The sequence below is a fragment of the Panthera tigris genome, chromosome A1, assembly GCF_018350195.1.
Source record: "Panthera tigris isolate Pti1 chromosome A1, P.tigris_Pti1_mat1.1, whole genome shotgun sequence".
In the NCBI taxonomy this organism is placed as follows: domain Eukaryota; kingdom Metazoa; phylum Chordata; class Mammalia; order Carnivora; family Felidae; genus Panthera; species Panthera tigris.
The window spans coordinates 122,376,873-122,402,591 of NC_056660.1; the positions used below are offsets into that span (position 1 = coordinate 122,376,873).

Here is a 25,719-nt window from a genome sequence, read left to right on the forward strand (position 1 = left end):
ATAAAAATCAAACCCTTATCAGTAATATTGTCCAACTGAATAATAAAAATATACTAATCAATTATAGGGTGGGTATGAGACACTAATAATATTTTTCGCTGGGAGGCATTAAATCATATGTATCTCTTGCATGTTCTTGGAGTTTGACTCTCCAGCTTGTCAGATACTGCTTTCTACATCAAACCCAGTGCTTTCTTTCACTCAGATAGTCTCATATTAAAGCAAACTTTAAAGGTTAAAATCCATAACACAATCATTTGGGGACTTCTAAGAACTGTCAGGAGAAGAGATTTTCTTCTAGCAAATAAAGCCCATGGTTTGCTTCAGTGTAGGAACATCTGATTTATCACATCTTTGCAGGAAGATTCCTTGGCAAGCCTCACTTCCCTGGCAGTGTTTGTGGCAAAAGCCTGATAACCTAGTTTTCCCATTACCTTAATTGGCTTGGAACTTCTTCTATGTTTTCTCCTACGGATGAGCTTTTCTCGGTCCTGGAAAACAGATGAAGCTTTTCAGGTGTTGAATTGGTACATATTTTCCTATAGGTGTTTTTTTTTTAATTTTTTAATGCTTATTTATTTTAGAAAGAGAGACAGAGCGTGTGAGTGGGGGAGGGGCAGAGAGAGAGGGAGACACAGAATCCAAAGCAGGCTCCAGGCTCTGAGCTGTCAGCACAGAGCCCGACGTGGGGCTCAAACTCACAGACTGCGAGATCATGAGCCGAGCCAAAGTTGGATGCTTCACTGACTGAGCCACACAGGTGCCCTAGGTTGTTTTGTTTTGTTTTTTAATGACAGAGTTTGTTTTTGCCTGAGTCATTACATATTTCTATTTAAAGTAAAATTGTGTTTTGTAATTTTGGCAACTTTTAGGTTTGATACTTAAATAAATAAAAACTTAAAAAAAATATGTAAGTAATCTCTACATTCAAGGTGGGGCTCAAACCCGGACCCTCAGCTCAAGAGTCACAAGCTCCTCTGGTGGAGCCAGCCAGGTGTCCCATATATACTTACATATTTTTATAGTAAAAATACTCTACAACGTTTCTTGATCATCTATGTGGATCTGAGAGCCTCCCAATCAGGAAGGGCACAGTCTTCTTCATCAGAATCCTTTGTTATACCTAAAGATTAAGTAGCTCTGAAAAGAGTCACTCCTATTTTCCCAAAGCACAATTTTTCAGTTTCTTTCAGTAATTTTTCAAATTACTTTATATTTAGGTACTGAAAAAAATACTACTGTACAAAAACTTTATTCTTTGCATTTAATCAGTTGAAGGCACAGAAAACTGCCCTTTGACTATTCTTAGACCCTTGTTCTCACCTGCAGCCTCTGAAGATGGAAATAGGAGTATCTACTGAATTGGAATCATCTGGTGTGGGAAGGGACAGTGGTTCTTGTTGGAATGTTCTGGGAAACTCAAAGAATATCTAGAAATAATGATTGATTTCCTGATTCATTCTTGTTATGGATAGAGATATCCTGGGAATTGGGCGTTCATCTATGAAGTACTCTATGTATTTACTGTACAAATTCAAAGGTAGATTAAATAAGTGACAGTTTCCCTGAAAGTCTGGATGACATGCCTCCACATGTCAAAATCCTGTAAGAAACTTAGCTTTAACCTTAGATACTCAAAGCTGAGCAAATTCTTGGCTGAGTGAATCTGCGATTTAAGAGTTATTAAGGATATGGATGTGAAGTAAGAGGCCCAGTGCTTCACATGTTTTATAAATAGTCTGGTTAAAGTCAGTGATGTTAACTTTTTGGATTTCCTGCCTTGTAAAAAGTATTTTGATCATACAACCTCAACATATCCGAAACTTGGGAAGTTTACACTTAGATTATCCTCCTAATACACTATATGTCTTATAACATAGACTGAACTTAGACCATTTACAAAGGGTAAACCACAAATAGTTACAAACAGAAGTTATAATCTTCTCTTCCTTCAATGGCAGGAAATTATCTTGTTCACCCTTCTCTGGAGACACCTGCCTAACCACCCCCACCCCACTGCTGGTTCCTCAATTCTCCAGGCCTCAGCTGGGTCCTAAAGTGAGAGTGACCAGAGATGTCAGTCACAGAATAAAGACCAAGAGGCAAAGAGGAAACCCAAAGGCATCTAAAGGTCTTAGTCCACTACTGATGGTAAAACAGGCCTTGACCGGATGCAAATGGGAATAGTAATTGTTCTACACACTTCAGTAGGTACTAAATTCACAGTCAGAACACAGGGAATGAAACTTCCACTGTGTCATGTAATTACGAGGTCACTATTCATTCAACAAATATTTATTTATTTAAAGTTTATCAATTCATTTTGTGAGAGAGAGAGAGGGAGAGCGAGCGCATGCATGCACACCTGAGTGGGGGAGGGGCAGAGGGAGTGGGGGAGAGAGAGAGAGAGAGAGACAGACAGACAGACAGAATCCCAAGCAGGCTTGGCAGTGTGAGGGACTCGAACTCATGAGCTATGAGATCATGACCCGAGCTGAAGTCGGATGCTTAACCAACTGAGCCACCTGGCAGTTCTCAAATAGTAAACTGCACATAAGTACTGGACACTGAATTAAATGTTGGGAAATAAAGGGCATGTGGTCCTGCTATTGTTGGCAAAATATTTCATCTCTTACCTTCGGAATCTTGATACAGGAAGGCAATTAGAAGGCATACCCACACTACCTTTCTACTTGCATAAGGATGCATTTGAAAGTCCTTATAAGGTACTTTGCAGCTACTATTTATGTTGTCAAATTAGTTAACTAAGGATTATAATTGAAAATGTATAAAACAGCTTAATAATATAATTTTGGAATACAGTCTCTTCAAACTATTTATATATTGAATATATAAACTTGGGCCTTTGGGGCTAATCTGAAGAAATTATCAAGTGCTTCCAGCATATGTTGATTTCTTGGCTACTTGTCCTTGGGAACAACTTAGAGTTTATAGACTGATCAAGACCCACCCTTGTGAGCTCATCAATGATGTTCTGCTGCTCAATGACTTGAAGTTTTAAAAACTCTGTCTCTTGTTCTTCATTAGCTTGATCGAGGTCATTCAGTGATTTTAATTTTTTCAAGGGTGGATGGGATGTTATTTTTTCTCTCTGGAGTGGAAAAGAAGAAAGTATAGGTTAAAGACATAAAAAAAAAAACACCCAAACTTTAGTAGTTAACATAAAATATCTGCAGAAACTTTATGAGGCTCCAGCTAAATGTGAAAATTGCTCAGGTTCATCTGCACACCAACCAAAACCCTCAAGTACATTTTATTTGCTACAAGTCAAAATCACTAGGAATGTCTGAAGATCTCTATAGCTGCATTGTAAGCCTGTTAAGGAGTGGATGTGCTCATCACCTGTCCATACAGAATACAAACAATGGCGGAGCGCGTGGGTGGCTCAGTCGGTTAAGTATCCGACTTCGGCTCAGGTCATGATCTAGAGGTTCGTGAGTTCGAGCCCCATGTCGGGCTCTGTGCTGACGGCTCAGAGCCACGAGCCTGCTTTGGATTTTGCGTCTCCCTCTCTCTCTGCCCCTCCCCTGCTCACGGTCTGTCTCTCTGTATCTCTCAATAATAAATAAACGTTAAAAAGTTTAAAAAAAAATACAAATGATGGCAACTATTTCTCAACTATTACGCAAGGTCTTAGAAGACGAGAGGTACCCATTGTACAGTTCTATAAAGAGCACATTAGTGAAATTCTTGCAAGTTTCTGTGGCTGAGGGCTATGTTAAAAGTTTGCTTCTGTATTTGGGAGATTCTGGAAAGTGCAGATTCCAACCATTCTGCAAACTTAGAAGCCCCTTAAAATTCAGCCCCACGTTGCTTTCTTCCTTAAAGGTTCCTTGCTTACATAGGGAAAACACAAACTTTCATGACCGGCATCGTATTTGAAAAACAAACTGAGAAAGAACAAATAAGACAGGTTGCTGGAGTAACATAAGGACAGAAGCTGAAGCTTTTCAGAGTCTCTGATACACACCATTTCTGAATTTTCCTTTGTCACAGCTTTTAGCTTCTCTTCCATGCGCTGCAAAGACACCATCAGTTCATCGTTTCTCTTGGCGAGGCACTTGTTCCTTTCCAGAAGAGGTTTACATTGCTTTTCGGTTTCTCGCACACGTTTTAACTGGGAAGACATAAGTTACAATTTGTCTCTTGTGCAAGAGTGGATATGGGAGCAGAAGGAGTCAAAGCCCATCTGGAGCCACCTTTTCTCTGCTTCACCATGTATCTTGGGATTGACCACTTCCATCATTCATTTAACAGCCTGACTGCTTTGATCTCAGTTTCCTCTAATGGTTTTTCTATTTTTTTCAATGTAATTTCTTTTTGAGAGAGAGAGACAGACAGACAGACAGACAGAGAGACAGGGCATGAGCAGGGAAGGGGCAGAGAGAGAAAAAGCCACAGAATCCGAAGCAGGCTCCAGGCTCTGAGCTGTCCACACAGAGCCCAAAGCAGGGCTCTAACTCACGAACTGTGAGATCATGACCTGAGCTGAAGTTGGACGCTTAACTGACTGCGCCACCCAGGTGCCCCTGATGGTTTTTCATCACAGTCTTCTCAACTCTGTATCAATGTGTTACCTTAAAAGCTGCCAAGGTTCTGCTTTCGGAAATGCTCAGGAAGAGCAACTTCATACCTTGCACGTCCTTGATTCCTGTAGTCCAGTTACCATGCTGTGCTCAGCCCCAATCTCACACTGCTCACACCTCTCCCTGGGCCTGTAATGACCCCTCACTGGCTCAGAAAGATGAAGCAGCTCATATGAATCACACATCACTAAGTAGTACAACCGGGACCCAAACCCAAGCCTAGTTATTGCCAAAGTCTGTTCTTCCCATGAGAGATCTTGCTAAGACTCCTGAACCATGCCGAAGCTCTTTATTTTTATTTACATGTTTAAAGTTTATTTATCTTTTTGTAATCTCGACACCCAACATGGAGCTTGAACTCATGACCCCGAGATCCAGGTGCCCCAAAGATGCTTATTTTTAAGAAAATGTTACTAAGTTGGGGGGGGGGGGAACTTACTCTCAAAGTTCTGTTGATATTTATGTTTAAGAACATTTAATTCTCACCAAGCCTAGGCTAAGTATGATTGTATTCATACCCCCCAGTAATTAAGAGTGACCATATTCTGGTTCACCTGTTAGTCTAAGGCAGGATTTCTCAACCTCTGCACTGGAGACATTGTGGGCTAGATAGGTTTTGCCATGAGAAGATGTCCTGTACATTGTACCGTGTTTAGCAGCATCCTTGGCTTCTGCTCACTAGATTCCAGTAACATCCCCCCAGTTGTGACAATCAAAAATGTCTCCAGGTACTGACAAAATTGCCTATAGCTGAGAACCACTGGTCTAACTTTATGGATGCTGTCTTGGGGTAATTGTTAATAGTCCCCATCCCTTTTACTCTCCAAACTCTCCCACTTGGATGGCATATTTTATGTTCATTCTATACCTAATGGATTTCCATATTAAAGTTCCTATGGTTAGTTCATTCACTTTATACTAATGATTCTGAATGATATGTATTGGGGGAGGGGTACTGAAGCAAGAAAAGTGGTGGGGTGTGTCAGAACCATCTGACAAGACTGCTCCTGTTTCTGAGACTCCAACGTTTTGGGAAGTGCTGGGATAGGAGACTTAGCTACCTATAAATATTTGAAAAAGCTGTTCGTGTGATTCTGAAACAGTATTCCCCAACTGTCATTTGAAAACTCATTTTATATTGACGGCCAAAATTTTTCATAACCCCATTTAATCCTGAGTTTTGAGCTTCAAGTATCTGAAGCAAACATATTAAATATTGAGCACATACAAGGACAAATAAATTATTCCACTAGGTTTGCTATTTTAAACTTTGTCTCTTTGCCGAAGGTCAATGACAAGGATTTTAAATAGTTGTTTTTAAGCAGGCTCCACACCCTGTGTGGAGCCCAGTTCGGGGCCTTATCTCACAACCCTGAGGTCAAGACCTGAGCTGAGATCAAGAGTCAGATGCTTAACCAACTGAGCCACCCAGGTGCCCCCTGGGGTTTTAAATAGTTAAATTTACTTAGTAGATGCTATTTATGGAAGATGTAGATAAACAGAAATAAAAGGAGATATCAGTAATTCTACCAGATCATACATCAGTAACCATAGATCCAAAGTACCCCCAAAAATGTTCCTTTTAAAAGAGGTATCTTAGGGATGCCTGGGTGGCTCAGTCAGTTGAGTGTCCGACTTCAGTTCAGGTCATGAACTCACAGTTCGTGAGTTTGAGCCCTGCATCAGGCTCTGTGCTGACAGCTCAGAGCCTGCTTCAGATCCTCTGTCCTGCTCTCTCTCTCTCTGCCCCTCCCTCAAAAATAAACATTAAAAAAAGAGATAGAGTTTAAATGCTATAAAGTTTCAAAGTCAATATAGTTATTCATGAAACCACTAAGAGAAAAAATTCTGATGTAGTTCAACTAACATCAGATCAAGACTTTAAGAAGTATTACAGAAGATAAAAAAAAAAATTCATGATGCAAGTATTTAACAAATCTTAATTTATATATACCTAGTATCCTGACTTCAAATACATATATAGCAGAATCGACAGAACTAAGAATAAAAATGGACAAATCTGTTGGGAGAATAAGCACACAAAAACGTTGTAAAGATATAGGAGATTAATGAACTTGATTCAAAATGCATGCAATGATCACAGGGTATACCTTCTTTTCATGGGAACATGGAATATTTCTAAAGGTGAGAAGAGGCTAGCATCAAAAAGTGAATCTCAACGAATTTTAAAGAATGAAATGATACAAAGACTACCTGACTAATGTAACATTGTGTGTCAACTATACTTCAACTTAAAAAAGAAAAAGAAATAATACAAAGTATGTTCTCTGATTGTAGTGGACTTAAGGTAGAAATCAGTAAGAGAAAGGTAACTGAAAAATCTCCAGATGTTTGATGTTAATATGCCTTGAGGGCTAAGTAACCCATGGGTCAAAGGAGAAATCCTACGTTAGAAAAGATTTTGAACTAAATAGTAATACATTATGACATTAAAAAAAAACAAATGGGATGAAGCTAGTCATGCTTAGAGATATTTATAACCTAAAATGCATATATTTGAAAAAAAGGAAAGGCTGGAAATAACTTCTTTGTACCAAGAGCCACCATCAAGAATCTAAAATGTAAGGCACAGAGCAAGATATTTTAAATACAAGTATCCAAAAATTATTTAAGAATTCCTATTCTTAATAAGACAGTACAAAAGAAAACTTTACAAAAGACAAAGGGCAACTTGCACAAGGATACCCAGAAGGCCAAAAGATATGTGAAAAATTATTCAACCTCAGTATTAAGGAAAGTAAAAATTAAAATCCTACAATACAAATTATCGCTCACACTCACCAAAGTGACTAATATGATCAATTATCGGTGCATGTTGGAAAAGATGTGGAGAAGCCATAACTCTCATACATCGTTGGTGGGAATGTAATTGCTATAACACGTGTGCAAAACTGGCAATACCTACTGAATCTGGCCACATGCATACTCTATGATCCAGTAATTCTGTTCCTTGGGAAGTTCTCATCAGAAATGAACATGTTTTCTCACCAAAGACATGCACCATTAACATTAAAACTGTCAAGAAACAATATAAATGTCCATTAACAATAGAAGAGTAAATATACTGTGGTGTATTATTGGAAAAATAGAATAAGAAAACGAATGAATTATACATGCAATACAACGAATGACTTTCACAAATGTAATGCTGGGCAGAAAAGCCAGACAACAGAAGAGTAATTATTGTATGGTGCCATTTATAAAACATTTTAAAACCGGTGGTGGACCTTTATAGCGATAGAATTCAGTAGAGCGATCGATTATCTCTAGAAGGATGGTGACTGGAAGCAGTCACAAGAAAGGGACGATCTGAGCTGCTGGTAATCCATGTCCTCATCTGGGTGGTAGTTATATGGGTGTGTCACTTTGGGTGCATTTATTAAGCTGTGCCTTTATCATTTCTGCATTTTTCTTTATTATGTTATACTTCTACAACATCATATATACTTTTTTAAACGAAATGCTTAACTAATTAACCAACTAACTAATTCTGATCAGAACTCACCAGTTCATTTCGTTCATCTCCAAGCAAGGTATTCCTGTCTTCTAATTTTCTTATGGTGGCATTCAATTCAGCTATTCTCTTTTGATTTCTTCTCAAATCCTACACATGAAAATTGAAACGGGTATTTCTTCAATAACATTTTTCTTTTCTCTCTTTTTTTTCAATAACACTTTTCACAAGGTTTTGGAGTTCCACTCATAAATAATTAAGAGGCTTGATATCTTTCATCTGGCTTATGAGGTGAGACTAAAATGTTCTCTATTCAGAGAAGAGTAAATATTTACCCTCTTCTAACCCTCAACATTCACTGCATGGATTGAAGACCAAGACTGGCTGAAATTGCAAGTGAATTCCATGTGGCAGATACTCCCTGGAGCCCTGACTCCTGACAGGGGGACTAGTAGATGGTTGGATGAACTTATCAGATCTGTGGGCTATGAGGCCAGGGTCATGTCATAATTACATGAGGTTCAAGAAGCATCTCTTAAGTCATGGCTGCACATTGCTTCCCACAGCTAAGACAGATGTCCTATTATACTTAGCCAAAGAGTAGAAGGTAGGGCTGGGCTTTAAAAATTCCTATGTATTCCTGGTGAAAAAGGCCAGTGTGAGAAGGCTGGTACATTGCCTTCACATATAAAAGGCAGTAGATTATAAGACAGCCTTTGCTAGTACATTTTGCCCAGAACACCTGGCTTCCCCACTGGCATCATTGCTGTGGATCACTTTACACATGGCATCATGGATTAAGTCTATGCTCCAGAGTCCACAGGACCATTATAGACTTCCATTATCATCTTATATTTTAAGAGTGCTGTACTGTTGATAAAGCAGTTTCCCACATATTATATCTCCAGATTCATAGAATCCTAGAGGATTCAGCAGATCAGGGAAGATTCAGAGAGGTCATACTCATCCAAGGGCTTGTGGCTACTACCAGTAGATCCATAATTAATATGCATTAAATGCTGACTATGAGCCAGACACTATGCTCAACATTTTACATACCATTTCTTCTAGACTCTGACCAGCCTTACGGAGTAGCACTATGGCCTCTCTTTTACGGATGAGGAAATTCTGAGCAGTAAAATAATTTGCCTAAGGTCATCTGGTATGTGGTAGATCCAGAATGTGGTAGATCTTGACAGTTTTGCTGCACTGCAGGTAAATGTCAGTGATAGAACTAAAACTTACGTCTGCTAAATCCTGGTTCCGCCACCTACTGGGATATATATATCCTGAATACCAATTCATAAATTATTCATTACTTGGTTCTAAGTACTACTTTGGAACCTCTCTCTGTTCCTAAATAATCCATTTTCATCTTTTTAGCAGCTAAATAATTTGAAAGGTATAACTTATGAAAGTCAACTATATACAAGCTGATTTCTATGGCTGCAGTTCTGAAAATAATTTCTCATATAAAATGATGAAAATCCAGGGTAATAAGCAGCAAGTTCAATCAGAATAGAAGCTTTCAGATGATGATTTAAGTGGTTTAGTCTTTTATACAGTTATACATTTTGACCCCTGCAGATGACAACCATTTTTGCCAATTTCCAACCCAATGGTTCACACCAGGGAAAATTACCAGTCTTGGCAAGAGGCAAAGTAGTTTCATCTAATTTATGGCACTTACAATAGGCTGAAGTTTGGACAGGTATCCCGTGGCTAAAAAAATTCTATGAAAGATTTAAAAAGACCGGTAATTCTCTCCTGACCCGCTAATGCGGTGCCGACCACTTTGTTGTCTATGAGTTTAGAAAACCCTGTTCCCAAGATACTAGCTGGTTTTATAGTAGGAGGGAGAATTGATTGCCTTGCAGTAAACAGGAAAAGAGCTTAAGTGGAAAGTAAAACTTGGGAGCTAAATAAAAGATGACTCCTGAGTTCTTCACTTCAGCTCGGACAGACTTACAGGACTGCCGCAGTGCTCAGAGCCGTCTCCTGCTCTTCCTGGAATCTCTCGTTTCGGACTGTTCATGTTGCACTCGGCCTCCTTGACCAGAAAGAGCTGTTCATCCAAAGCCTCCTTCTGCAGCTGCAGTTTCTGTACATAGCCGGTTTGGGTCTCCAGTTCCTTTTCCAGGGAAAAGATGATCCTGTCCTTGGCTTTAATCTCATCCATCTGAATTAAACGACACCCAGGACATTTTATTTAACAATGCTGTAAAAAAAAAATGCATTTTTACAATGGTATGAGTTTAACTTCTTTCTGCTGATTGATACGGAAAAAAATCACAACTGTGACAAGTACATTGAATTTATGAATATGACAAGGCAGTACCATACAATGAAAGGCTCTCTTAGGCTAATTAGGTGCTAAGGAGAACAACCTTTTCTCTCTGGTATATCCTGTGTAGATGCTTTAATTCAATATATTGTTTGAAATGGTCCAGGTTGGTTGGAGTTAGAAAAGAAAGGTTGACCTTAAAATGAGTCATTTGTTTTACTAAATACAGATACTCAATACTCCACTACAGTATTTCCCAGGACAATGTTGATATCCCCTCCTGTTTAGAGGAATAGCCTTTGAGTTCACCTTAAACAGCAGCAGCCGCTATGAATTGGTCATTTTTTACTGAAGAAGCTTCAGCTTTTGCAGGAGCCTAGTCATTTCCTAAGGTCAATAGGTTTGCATTCAGGTGGTGAATTTGCAGCGAATTCAGGAGAGGATTTGGAACATGGTTCATGTTATGTGGCTCTTTCCATTCTTTTCCACATGTCAGAGCAAATAGCTCTTAGCAAGCATTTTACCATTACTGTCAAAACCATGGTTGGGACAGCAGGAATGGAAAACACCTGGTAATATGAGCCACTGTTGCCCCTCCTACACCTGTGGGATATAATTATGGATCCCAACACTCACTTCTGTTAAGCCTGGGCTTGATCTCAGAATTACGTGCCAACTGAAGGCCATAAACATTCAATACCAATTGATCAGAGTTTCATTGGACTGAAAAATTTTTGCCACTCCTGGTGAGGACTAGTGAAGTTAATGTCTGTAAACAATTTTTGAGGGGAGCACAGCCATTGGGTGAAACCTTTCTTCTCATTTCATTATATTTCATGAGAATATTCAAAATGGGGATAGGATAGAGACATTTAATAAAATTGTATTATACTGTCTCATTTATAATAGATGACTTTGTACAAATCTTTCTTTACTGTGAGAAATTATTAAATAGTCCCATTTTTCCATATATAAGTATCTGTGAGCTGTTGCCTACCAGTCACACGATTACATTTTAGATCAATTTTGGAAGGACGCTGGGCTAAACTCTGCATGGCCCTATGATATCATCTGATAACTCTGTGAGTATTCAAACACTGTCCTAATAATTTGGGAATGAAAGCACTGCCTTTATTTTTCTATCTCCTTGTAGAAATTTGAATCCTATGTTATTCTTAACTGAATGGTACATTCATTTGTTAGACCTGTCATCGATGATGTCATTTACAATTTACCATAGTTCCACACCTGCATGCTCCTAGCTGGTTCTGATGTACCCTACCTAAATGAACGTACTGGAAATTATTCCATTACTGCCAATATAATCATCTTCATCATCACCATCATCATAACTAAAATTTACTAATTTTTACTACATTCAAGGCACTATACTCAAAGCTTTATATACCTTATCTCCTTTTATGACAATTCTATTATGTAAGTTCTGTTATCACCACTTTACAGATGACAACTGAGCACCCAAAGGGTTAAAAACTTTGCCATAGGCCTATGGCTCCTAAGTGGTGAAGCCTAATTTTAAATTCAGTCTTCTGACTCCAGAACCCATTCTAATAGGCACTATGCAATATTGACCCCAACATTATACTTCCAGCATTTTCCAAAGTAGTTTTCCAGTAGGAACTGGATATTCAAAGTAGAATATCCAGTAATTAGTGCCAATGAGTCTCTACTGCATAGTGGTTGTAAGCATGGGCTTTGGTTTCAGAATACTGAAAATCCTTCCGCAGTTCTAGTTCTTAGATGGGGAGGGGTACATACCAGAATTCCCTGGGGAAATTTTCTAAACAGAACGGCTCCCATTTCCCTCCTTTCCAGTTCCAAAAATGGAGCTGGGTGTAGGGGTAGTGACAAGACAAGAAAAAGAAAAAACTGAAGACAAGTGCATCTGTACTACTGAAAAAGTTTCCCATGATTCTCTGTTTGCACCCAGTTTTTTAACCACTCCTCAGGTAGCTTAGATTTTACACTCTTACTAAGAGAGACTGTGTGTCTACTTTAGTAGTATGCTGGTAAAAGCAAGTCACAGAAAGAAACTACAGACCAACAGGTGGATATACTCAGAGAGTTTATATCCAAAACCATCAACAAACACAAATATTTGATGTACAACACCCTTTTTATCTACCCACCTGCTAACTCCAGAGTTCACAGTGCTGGTTCTTTCTTCATCAGCCGTTGTCATTTCAAAAACCAAAGGCAGGGCAGAGACCAATATTTCTGCACTGTGTTTGGTCTTTATTGTCAACCAGGGCAATAGAATGAATTGCAGATAAAGAATTTGGAAAGTGTGGAAAAGGCAACAATTTACAGTCACACCGTATTGCAGTACAAAGAAAATTACACATTTATCTTTTTAAAATGTTCTATGATAACCACTTTTACCTAAAATTGAAATCCTAGAGATATAATCCAAGGAATATAATTGGGTTCTTAAAAAAATAATTGCTTAGAACCAGCAGACACAGAAAGTGTAGATTTCCTAAGAAAATATTATTGTTATTATTTTTAAAGATCTTATTTTTGAGTAATCTCTACCCCCAACATGGGGTATAAGTCACAACACTGAGATCAAGAGTCGCATGCTCTACCGACTGAGCCTGCCAGGTTCCCAGAAAATACTACTTTTAGAGAAGCATCAAGTACATTCTAATAGGTGAGGGTTAATTTGATAAGATATAACTAAAGCTAAGCAATCTGAGTATAGATGCATGTAAATGTGTCTTCTAAAACAATTGAATGTGGTCAACCTAGGCTTTCACATAATACTTTGTTGTTATTTTATGTATAGTGAGAGACCAATGTGGCTTTTGGTGATACGTATTAAAAAGAAAGATCTGGGGCACCTGGGTGGCTCAGCTGGTTAAGTGTCCGACTTCAGCTCAGGTCATAATCTCACGGTTCACGGGTATGAGCCCCTCACTGGGCTCTCGGCTGTCAGCACACAGCCTGCTTCAGATCCTCTGTCCCTCTCTCTCTGCCCCTCCCCTGCTCACTCTCTCTCTCAAAAATAAATAAACATTTAAAAAAAGAGAAAAAAGATCTAACTCTGTAGGCTTTGAAATAAGTCTTAGAAATTGGCAATAGCAAATTACTTAGGAATGACATCCAGTTTAAAAATTATAAGGGCTCCGGCTTAGAATGGCCCTTATTTATTTTGGGAAAGAAGATCTATTTTAAAAATGACTAGGGATCTTATAGCTCTATTTCTTGCTTTCAGACACAGTCCCTGGAAAGAACACAGGTGAATCATTCAGGAAGCTCTCAGTGGCTGCCATTTTCAGATGGCACAGAAACTTAAAAAGCCATAGAAACTTTCCCTACCCCTTTAAAAACACAGTAACATTTTATAAATGGAACGCCCACAAAACATGTCGATTTTAGAAGAGTTCATTAGTTAGAATATTTTTATACACATTCGAGAAAACAGGAATCATTGAACACTCTCCATACATGTGCGGCTGGAAGAATCCAGTTTTTAGGAGAAAGGTGATTCCAGTGTCTTTTACACTTTACAGTCCCAATTTTGGCCTGGGCCTATCTGTTTATCTACCTACCTGCCTACCTATGGACCCATCTTGTGTTTTGGGTAGAGCACTCGACAAGGGGTGGGCACTCATGAGAGACACCTGGAAAAGCGCGCCCGCGGCGCTCTGACACCTGCCAAGACCATGTGCCCCCGACGCACTGCACTGGGTTACTAACCAGCCTCCGAATATCCCGCTCTGACTCCCACTTGATCTTCGAGATGGCTTCCTGGTGGGACTGATGCTCGCTCCGAAGGTCCCCAGCCTTTATTTTATCTGCTTGGATCATATTGCTGAGAGCCTCGTCCACCTGCTTCTTGGCAGTTTTCAGGTCCGCAATTTCCTGTAGGAGCTTAAGGCGCTCCGCGTCAAACAGTTTCCGGGCCTCCTCCCGGGCCTCGATGGTGAGCGCTGTCCGTACTTTGTCGCTGCTGCCGTCCCGGAGAGCACACAGGGCCGACTTGAGCCTCTGGATCTCCCCATCCCGCAGCTTCACTGTCCTTGACATTTCTTGCTCGTGCTGCTTGATGAGATTCTCCCGCACGGCCTGCAGCTCCTTCATCTTCTCCTCGTGGAGCTTGGCTTTGAGTTCCGTCACCAGGACCGTGTGCTTGCGCTGCTCCAGCTCACGGATCCTCTTTGCTTCTTGAGTCTTCTCTCTCTCAAGCTTAGACACCTGAAGGCAGAGAGGTCAAAGGATGAAACGGGAGGAGCCTTCAAGGAAAGCATCTCTAGCTCGGGCCCTCTGGGCTCCTAACCCCTCATCGCTTCCTCCCAGCCGCCGTATCCTCTGAGGGAAGGGAACCGAAGGGCCCAAAGGGGGAAATACAGCGCAGGCGAGGAGAAAATACCTGGGGATGCTGTATTACTTTGTGCGGCAGTATCTGATGTTCCTCGGCCTTACCGTTCCATGTGTGGTCTGCAGACAGCCAGCACAGGCATCACCCAGAAGCTTGTCAGAGATGCGCGATCTGGGGCTCCTCCTTCCCAGACCTCTAATCAGGACGTGCATTTTAACAAGTCCCCAGGTGACCGCATGCACATTAAAATTAGGACACGGAGCTATAATGGTTTTCACCTTGGTGGGGAGGAGTTCAAAACAGACCACCTGCACACCTTTTCAGGCTAACATTCCAGGCCAGGTGCAAGCTGATAAATGTGGGCATCTTAGGACTGTTCAATATTACGATCAGATTCGTAAAATGGTGCCCAAAGTGATATTACACAACATTTCCCCCCCTTTTCCCCCTTCCTTTTTGTCTGAGGCACCGGGGGAGGTAAAAAATAAAGACAGTTGATACATTCTGAACATCATCTTTCCTTCTGTGACAACTTAGTTCTACCCCCAGACATTATACATACACACACACACCAGCCAAAAACAGTGCAGATCACTGGGCTGTCTCTGCCAAAGGGGTCTGGTGTCCGGAACTTTCTGCATGGTCCACAGATGTCCCTTTGTGCCCTTCTCTACCTCCACTCTTCTCCCTCTCCTGCTCCCCCAATAACCAACCTGCCGAGCAGTTTAATAACGTATTCCTTCCACCTTTAGACCTTTCAGGTACTTTGGTTGAACAAAATCTTCTGTGTTTTGTTACATTTCTAAGGATAACATAGGTCTTCTTGTAGATTAGCCATGGCACTACCTTAATCTGGTGTGTGAGTCTGGCTCTGATTCAGTAGATCAGGGGGCCTGGCATTTGTAGCTTGAAAAAGCCTCTTAGCAAATGTTCCTTATTCTTGTCCTCCCCCTGAACCCCACATCTCTGCTCCCTATCTTTGTCTCTCTGCCTCTGCCGTGTACCCAAAGAATCTCTCTCCTCTCTGTCTCTCTGTCTCTCTGTCTCTCTCTCTCTCTCTCTCTCACACACACACACACACACACACAATAAACTAGAAAAAGGGAAGAATTAGGCAACCCCTGGAGTAATATCTGGTTGAGTGGAATTGGGTCTCTGCCATTTGTAAAATTGGAAGTTTTCGTGAAATAATTGTGAAGAGTCTCTCCAGCTGAAAAATGTTAAGATTCAAACTCCTCATTCAGACTACTGTAATTATAATACAAGCGTGTGAGATTTTACTTACCTTAACAGTTTACCTACCTTTGGCTAGAGCAGGATTTTCTAAGTCCACATGGCAATTTATGAATATTTTATTTTAAAGGCACAGCAGTTATTCCCACGTTGGTTATTCTAAAAGAACTCAGGGCACAAGGAGACTTGGCAAAATAAACAGCCAGGCATCCTTAAATGGCTGTCTTTTGAGCTTGCTTCCAACTCAGGCCAAGGTCCCTTCCTGGGTGCGTTTTTATTAAATATGCTCTAGAGCTGTGCTATCCAGTCTGGGGACTACTAGCCACACCAAGCGCTTGAAATGCCCCAGGTCAGAATTGAGACTTGCTCTAAGTGAAAATACACACCAGATTTTGAAGTCTTAGTGTAAGACAAAGAATGTAGAAGTCTCAGTAATCGTTTTTATATAGATTAGATGTTGAAATAGTATTTTGGATAAATTGGGTTACATAAAGTATCTTATTAAAACGAGGGGCGCCTGGGTGGCTCAGTCGGTTAAGTGACCGACTTGTGATTTTGGCTCAGGTCACGATCTCGAGGTTTGTGAGATGGAGCCTGGTGTCTGGCTCTGCACTGGTAGCACAAAACCTGCTTGGGATTCTCTCTCCCTCTCTCTCTGCCCCTCCCATGCATGTGTGCACACGTGCTCTATGTCTCTGTCTCAAAATAAATAAACATTTAAAAAAAACAATGATTTCTTTTATGTTTTATAATTGTGGTTACAAGAAATTTAAAAATTATATACATGGCTTGCATTTGTGGATCCCATTATATTTCTCCTGGACAGCTTTGGTCTAGGGTTCTTGGTGTGTTGAATGAATGAACCTGGCTTTCCCCACACTGCTGGTGATACTTCTCTTAGTAAAGCCCAAGTCTGACGTGATCTATGTACTTGCTCAAAAATCACCCAGGGCTCCTTTATGTTGTAGAATAGAACCCCTACACCTCAGTTTTGCCTTTCAGGCTCTCAGAAGATTTGGCTGGGGTGCCTGGGTGGCTCAGTCAGTTGAGCAGCTGACTTCTGCTCAGGTCATGATCTCATGGTTCGTGAGTTCCAGCCCCACATCGGGCTTTTTGCTGACAGCTCGGAGTCTGGAGCCTGCTCGGATTCTGTGTCTCCCTCTCTCTGCCCCTCCCCCACTTGCGCTCTGACTCTCTCTCTCAAAAGATGAATAAACATAAAAAAAAAGTGAAAAAAAAGATTCGGCTGGACTTCCAGCTCCCATTTCTGCTTCCTGCTGTACCTCTCCTCACCTGTCCCATACTGCAGGCACGATTAAGGGGGATTATGCTCTTTCCTGCACATGCCCTGAATCTCTGTACCCATGTGCCTATGGTTTTCTCTTCCTGACCTGCCCTTCCCTCAGCTCTCTTGGGGACCCTATCATCACTCGTGGCCAGCTAGATGTCACCTTCTCCAGTCATACCACCCCGACTGCCCAGGACAAACCTCATTTCTCCTGCTTATGTCTTTTCAGTGCACTTGGCTAATACCTCCTTACTGCTCCTTTCTGCATTTTTCTTTATACTATGGGTATCGTTTTTTGCATGCTTATCTGTCTTCACCACCTCTTCTCCTGCTCCTACTCCAGAATGCAAACTGCTCGAAAGCTGCCAACAAGCCTTGTTCATCTTTGTCTACCCAGTGGTTGCCAGCACAACACATAATAAAGAGCCTGAGAGTGTGTGTGCAATTAAAGAATGTATGCCAGTATGTTTCCCTGGCTAGCCCTCTAACCAGAGGCAAGAATAATACATCCTGTCATATGGTTTAGAGAACACAGACTTGTAGGGTTTCTTGGAGCAACCGCTCATCCATCACTTCCCTGCATAAAACAATCAAAGAAACAAATAAACAAAAGACCATCACATATAAGAATGCCTGTCCTCTGCTTGATAATTCTCTCAGTGCTTCAATAAGGACAACCTAAACCTTACTCCCCATTTTTCTAGAATAAACTCAAGTGACTAGACTATGGGTAGATAAACCACAGCCCATGAGACAAATAATTTCTTGCCTCTATTTTTGTGAATAAAGTTTTACTGGAACACAGTCATGCTCTTGCCACAATGGAATTAAGTGGGAGACTGGCCTGCAAAGCCAAAAATCTGTACTATTTTGCCCTCTACAGAAAAAGCTTCCTGATTTCTCTTCTAATAATGCAGCTTTTGTGAAAAAAAGAGGGCTTATTTTTCATTGATTTAGAAACTCTGATAATTTACCCTGCACTTGAAGTTAACTTTACTTCAAGTGATAAGAAATTAGTTACCTTCAATTTCAGCAGGTTGCACTTAACGTTAGGCCTTTGGAACATCTTGACTATAAAGGCTGGCAGGTAGCAACTTACTTAAGGGAAATTTTAGCAGTTCTTTTGAGAACAATAAAGAACTAGTAAAAAGGGACAAAGGATAAGTAATTCTGGGTTTGCATTTTTATTTAACAATCTGCTATATCTAAGGAAGTTGCTTTATCCTTCTGAGGATCTTTGGTTATGCTTACAACTTACCCATAACAGGATTATTTTGTGGGTTAAATTAGATAATGCTTGGGAAAGTACCTTGAACTGTAAAGTACTATGAAAAGGAGGGTAATATTACTGACTATAAGAGGAGATATCCAGGACCTAAAATTATTTATGTCAAATTCTCTGCAGGGGTCTTAGATTATTTCACATTGTGATTCTGTCATTTCCCTCAAATTATAAACACTGATCCTTTGTGTGTAAATTGGAAATGAATAAAAAAGAAAAAAAATGAAGATATAGGTATACGGAAAATATATTCCAACCTGAAGAAAAAAACAAATACAAACACTGGCCTTCTTGTCCATCACTTAAAGGAATCCATAGAACTCAAAGAAAATTCAAAGGCATTGATTGATTACATTTGACATTTTTCATGTCTGCTTATTTGGTTGCCATGGAAACTGGCATTTTTGCAGAATTTCTAGGTATGACTTGTTTTTCTAAGCTTGGGAGAAGTGTTTGACTATGAAGGAGACACAAAGGATGTGATTGACATTTGGGAGGGAAAAAAAGCCAATTAAAATTTTTGTAGTAAAATAATTTTCTGAAAATTATTTGCAGCTCAGATTGTACTGGTAAGAAAATGGACTTTACCATCTTAATGTAAATGGTACCCAAAAAGAGAAAAGACTACTCCTGAGTAACAACGAAAAATATAAAGATAATACTTGAAGTAGAAAAAAAATACTTGGAAGAAGAAAGAATCCATTTTGATAAGTGGAAATATTCCAGACAAAAATTTCCACTGGATCACATGATAGCATTTATTGGAGGTTTACTGTGAGTTGGGCACCTTCCCAAAGGCTTTACACACACCACCATGTTTATCCTCAGCAGCTCTGTGATGTAGGTAACGTCTGTGTCACCTGAACGTCAGATGAGAAGCGTGAGGACTGGTCTCCGTACAAACAGAGTGTGAAGAAGACTGTGGAGAGACCAGTGTGGGCCAGGAGGCGGGTCTGGGTCAGGTCCTGGACCTGCCTGCTCACTTTGAAACCTCCAGCAAGCTCTTTACCAACCCCAGCCTCAGTTTTCTCATAAGTAAACTGGGATTGGGGGCCTCATTCTCATATGGTTGTGAGGGCTGACTTAGATAATGTTTCAAAAGTCCTTTGCAAAGGCTGGAACACCTGGGAGATTAATAATTATCAATACATAGTTAAATAGTATAGTGTTAATTTTGACAGATATTGTACATATTAATACTATTATATCATGCAATGCTATATTAATACCATTATATCATGCAATGCTATATTAATACCAACAACATAAATATAAAAACCCATATTATCAGGCTAAGACTAACATTACTATTGTATTAAGACTGTAATAACTATTTTCCTAACAGATACAGATGTTCAAAGGTAAAACTGGGCCTCCTAGGGATGTCTTGAGTTCCCTAGTATTAGCAGCATCTACTCTTAACTTGGAAGAAACTCAGATTATGTGTGTGCAGGAGTGGGGGGTGGGGTGAGACAGGACAAGGGGCTGAGCAGTGAGCAGGGCTCTGAAAGATAGAGGTTTTACGGAAGAAAACAAATCCCTAGGAAAATGTAATCCTACTGAGAAGAGCTGACACTGTGACAGAAGTAAGAACATTTATGACTATCCCACGATGGTCTCACATTGTATCTTCCGTTCTAGTCTGGCCTTTGAAAAATGCCAGTGTAACTTCTGCCAAGATAAAGATGGTGATGTTTGAGCTTTGACGTGACCTTAGAAATCTAGGTTTAAAAATTGGATGGCCTTGTCCAAGATAAGGAAGTTGAGAGGTTATCAAGGCAAGACAAGCTAATGTTAAGCTTTGGTGTGGATTATCTGCCCTGGATGTTCCAGGAGATCGAAACTCACAGTCAGCAGGCAGGGGGTCTCCTGGGCACTAAGTACCACTCAGTCAGGAGATGAGAAGGAGGGAAAAGCTCCCACTATCACAAGGTTGCTTATAAGGGCAATTTTATAGATCTGGGAAGGTACAAAGGCATCTATTGTTGCATTTCTTACTTTTAGACATTTAACACTTCCTGAAAACAAAACAAAAAGTGCATAAGGCAAGAAATACTGCCTCCCAAATTGGGGCCTTGAATGTGGAGGCTCCCTAGCAGTCACCTGAGGACAAGGGTTGGCTGATTTTCTGGGAGTCCTGGAGGCAACAAGATATTCAGTATTACCCAGGTCATCCGGGAATTCCCATTTTGGCTCCTTCCTCTACTTGCTGTGTCATTGGGAGCACATCAGTTAAATGAGTTAAGAACTCATTTTCTTTTTCAGAGAAATTGGAATAGTAATTACACCTTGCCCTCCTCCCAGGCTCGCTGGGAGGTCTGAAAGTGCTCTGCAGTCTGAGGGCTGTTCCAGTTGTGCAAACTCCTGTCTGGAGCTGACTCCTCCAGACCCTGCAACCCAGGCCTGCTGCTTTGCTGCCTCCAGCGTAGAGCCCTGTTCTCTGCTACCTGGGCCTCCAAGCCCTCTGTCACTGTGCCCTCGGGGTTCACTGGAGCTATTGGCTGCCTCTGAGGAAAAGTAGGAAGCCCTAGGGAATTGGTGAGTGGATTTCACATCTCACAGCAATCCCCCGTGAGCTCACACCCTGGGCAGTGGATCATGGCCTCACGCTGTCCACAGGAGAGACAAACAGAGGAAAACACTGAAGCCTAATGGCTCAGAGGGCTGGTCCAAAAAAGAGACAGACCTGGATGGAAATCCTTTCTCTGCTCAAGCCTTGGGCTTTCTACCTAAATAAATAAATTTATGCCAGGGGGTTGTTGGGAAAGTTTCTAAAAGGCAACATGAGAATGTTCTCAACAAGTAGCAGTGAGCACCTCCTTCATGCCAGGCAGTACTCAAATCACTGAAGGCATCTTCCCTAGGGGGTACCTTAAGCACACATGGTCTCTTACCCATGAGAAGCTTACATTATACTGAGAGTGAGAGTCAGCAGGCGATACATAAGCAGAACATGATACCTTCAGACAATACAGAGTTCTATGACACAGGTACAGCAGGGTGATGTGACAGAGTAAATGGATGTAGGGAAAGAGGCATCACCTAGACCAGGGGGCCAGGGGACATCTGACCCCTGAGGATCCTGAGAGCTATCTCCATGCAGGAAGAGCTGAAGCACACAGTTGCCTTCCCTGATGTATCCCTACCATTCTGGAAGGACTGTAGCGACTCTATGCTGTCCACAATCCGCTCATTTTATAGACATGAATGTGCAGGCTCAGAAATGACAAGGACATACAGCACAGAGGCCTCACTTTCTGTTCCCTCCTACCCACCACAGGGGCCTCCCCGGTTCCGTCTTCTCAGTCATTATGCTTGGAGTTCAGTCAAAACGACCAACGTACCTGAATTGTTATTCCTATCAGTGCTTGGCAACTCTTGTAGACAAATTTCTACTAACTAGATGTTGATTGTGTCTAGTATTTTTGTTTCATTTCCCCGCAGTGGAAACGCAGACATCTATGGGGGAAGGGTTCATCTACTCCCACCCCCAACACTTTGTTTCTTCATTTGTAATTTGCATAATAGTGTAGAACAAACTTCTGCCATTCTTTCTTTCTTTGCTGAAGGTTTCCATTTTTTTCCAGACCTTTAAATTTTTTTAAGCTTATTTATTTATTTGGAGAGAGGGGCAGACAGAATCTCCGCACTGTCATCGCAGAGCCCAATGCAGGCCTCGAAATCACGAACCATGAGATCGTGACTTGAGCAAAAACCAAGAGTCAGACACTTAACCAACTGAGCCACCCAGGTGCCCCAGATCTTCCCTTTTTTATATATATTAAATATAATTTATTGTCAAATTGGTTTCCATACAACACCTAGTGCTCATCCCAACAGGTGCCCTCCTCAATGCCCATCACCCACTTTCCCCTCTCCCCCAACCCCCATCAACGCTTCAGTTTGTTCTCAGTATTTAAGACCATGGGGGAGGGGAAGGGAGAAAAAAAGTTACCTTCTTATTTTTTAAGAGCATAGGTTCTGTAAGACATGGAAATAACCTAAGTCCATCAATGGATGAATGGATAAAGAAAGTGTGTGTATACACACATTATATAAAGTACATACACAATAAAATATCATTAAGCCACTAAAAAGAAGGCAATCTTGCCATTAGCAAGAACACAGTTGGACCCTGAGAGTATTATGCTAAGTGAAATAAGTCAGAGACAGAAAAACAAACACTATGTGATCTCACTTGGATGAGGAATCTAAAAACCTTGAACCCATAGATACAGAGAACAGATTGGTGGGTGTCAGAGGCCGGGGGTTACAGGTGGGAGAAATGGGTAAAGGCGGTTAAAAGGGAAAAACTCCTAATTATAAGATGAATAAGATCTGGGAATATAACATACAGCATGGTGGGTATAATTAACAAGACTGTACTGCATATTTGAAACTTTTGAAGACAGAAGGGCACCTGGGTGACTCAGTTGGTTAAATGTCCAACTCTTGATTTCAGCTGAAGTCATGATCTCACGGTTTGTGGGATGGAGCCCCACGTCAGGATCTTAGCTGACAGCGTGGAGCCTGCTTGGGATTCTCTCTCTCTCCCCCCTCCTCTTTTGTGCCTGCAGACTCTCTTTCTCTCTCTCTCTCTCAAAATAAATAAATAAACTTTTAAAAAAGATATAGAACATTTAAAAACAAGAAAGTTGTGAAGAGAGGAGATCTTAAAAGTTCTCATCACAAGAAAAAATATTTTGTAACTGTGAGGTGATGGATGTTGAGTAAATTTCTTGTTGTAATCATTCTTTAATATATACATATGTCAAATCATTATGTCGTACACCTAAAATGAATACAATGTGATATATCAGTCATAGCTCAATAAAGCTGGAGAAAGTGTATCAGAAAAGAAAATAATAGAATAGACTTTGGAGGAGATGCAAAGGGAGTGGAAGAACCAGTTCTGCCGCCTACTAACATGTGACTCCGGGTAAATTATGTTACTTCACTGAGCCTCAGTTTCCTCATCTGTAATATGGGGATAACAACAATGCCCACCTACACTTGAATCATAATAATGAACATACTTGACACAAACTCACTATTCAAGACCAACATACCCACACACATCCGTATGAAGTAGACACTGCTATTCTCCCATTTGACAGAGGAGGAAAAGGAAACACAGAGGGATTTTAAAACCTCCTCAGGGTCACCCAGGTGCTAAGTGAGAGAGGTGCAGTGATGTCAGGATGTGCTTATTACAGTGTGTGACAGATAGTACACGTTCACATTCAATAATGTGTAGCTATTTATATAATCAGTTTAAAACATTCATGACTCTGTCTGCAGTGTGTTCTGTAAATGTCAATGGGAAGATGTGTCTTTCTGGAAAAATGAGTAATGTTCCATCGTTCCAAAGGTTTCCCCTCTTTACCTTGCCCATTTCTCAGTAGCTGAATTGTCATTTTATCACGATAGCCTAGGAGCCAAACTGAGAGGATGAGTTCCATCTTGGCATTGTCTATATTCTCTCTCTTAAAGCCTGGGCCTTTGGAAACACAATCATATTTATTTTAATAAAACTGCTTTATGACTTGCTTGCCCTCTAAATTCCCTTTGCTCTTTGGGGAAGGCTGCTGACAGGCAGTGGGGCTTTGTTTTAGACCCTGTGCTGGGACTGTAATTAACTGCCACAGAGAGGGAGACTGGGGGCAGCCAGCAGAGAGAAGGATAAGGGCAGTGCTTTTCTACATGAGGCTGACTTCCAGGCTCTTGTCAGAGGAAGGGGAGGTTACATTTGATCTGCTGGCTTAGATACCAGTGCCAGGCCCTGAATAAACAGGTAGCCCTGTCCACGCTCAAGACTTCCCCCTTTTAAAAGACTTGAATGTGTGCAAAATTGGCAGTGGTAGGGTCTGCAGGACCTCTGCCTTTTGAAACCTCAGGAGTCTGCTCTCCGTAAATCGCGTCAGTTTATGGCTACCAGTCTCCAGATGGACAGGCTTCTCCCATGAATGAAGTTTGTCATCCTGTCATTACTACAATTAAAGGAGTCGGCCTCCCTTGAAACGTTACGCTGCCCCAGGGAAAGTTAAAACTGGTGAAATGTTCATAGACTGTCAGACCTGGAAGGAAACTTAGAGTGGTATGTTTGTCAACAAGAAGGCAGAGAGCCACCTCCACAGGGACTGCCTGGACGGTCTGCTAGAGGTACAAGTCCTGGCCCTCACCACGCCTGCTTTATCAGAATCTTTGCGCTGTGGGCCCAGAGATCTCAATTTTTAATGAGTTCCCCCAGGTTATTCTAATGCACAGTGATGCTTGAGAGACAAAGATATGCAGAAACACATTCAGTCATCTGAATTACGGGTCAAGGTATTGAGACACTTAAATTTGTCCCCGAGGAGAGATAAACACAAGGCCTTGGTCTACTGACTCTCAAATGAATGTTTCTGTTTTGTTTTATTCTCTTTGTTTTTATGACATCACGTCCCTTTTAGCTTCATGGAAAAAAGCTTCCTTCACAAATTTTACAATGGGGTCTGGTTATCCAAGGTTAAGCCTTAGCAGAGACAGGAGGCAAGGGGCTTTGGCAGATCCAAGCTTTATTATTGCTGAAACCAGGAGAATAGATATTTGGGAAAACAAATAATTTTAAAAATTGTTTAACTTTATTTATTTTGAGAGAGAGAGAGAGAGAGAGCAAGAGCAGGAGAGGGGCAGACAGAGAGGGAGGGAGAGAGAATCCCAAGCAGGCTCCACACTGTGGACACAGAGCCCGATGTAAGGCTCGAACTCATGACCTGGTGGAAGTCGAGAGTTGGATACTTAACTGACTGAGCCACCCAAGTGGCCCAATAATTAATTTTTTTAATGTTTATTCATTATTTTTGAGACAGGGACAGAGTGTGAGCAGGGGAGGGGCAAGATAGAGGGAGACACAGAATCCGAAGCAGGCTCCAGGCCCCAAGCTGTCAACACAGAGCCAACCACAGGGCTCGAACTCACAAACCATGAGATCATGACCTGAGCTGAAGGTAGACGCTCAACCAACTGAGCCACCCAGGCGCCCCAATAATTAAAATTTAATAGTAATGTCAAGGAAGAAGATATAGATAAAAAAGAATAAGGATATTGATTTTTGATCTATAGCTAGATCAGGAACATCTATTTGTGTTACTATAGAAAGAGTTATCTACATAGGGCAACTTTATGCTGGCAGTTGCCTGGTTTGGAGGGAGAAAAATGTCTCC

General features: G+C 41.0%; 1 protein-coding gene across 6 annotated transcripts in view; it reads right to left on the minus strand.

Annotated features, from left to right (window-relative positions):
* The window catches only part of JAKMIP2 (janus kinase and microtubule interacting protein 2), a 207,607-nt gene that overhangs the window by 40,910 nt on the left and 140,978 nt on the right, over positions 1-25,719 (minus strand). For all 6 annotated transcript variants that reach the window (XM_042986694.1, XM_042986687.1, XM_015536589.2 and 3 more), the window contains 6 exons: positions 14,090-14,587; positions 10,052-10,261; positions 8,134-8,232; positions 3,992-4,138; positions 2,972-3,112; positions 435-491 (listed from right to left, as the gene is read on the minus strand). In XM_042986694.1, the coding sequence (XP_042842628.1) occupies positions 435-491; positions 2,972-3,112; positions 3,992-4,138; positions 8,134-8,232; positions 10,052-10,261; positions 14,090-14,587 (1,152 nt within the window). The remainder of the gene's footprint in view (positions 1-434; positions 492-2,971; positions 3,113-3,991; positions 4,139-8,133; positions 8,233-10,051; positions 10,262-14,089; positions 14,588-25,719) is intronic.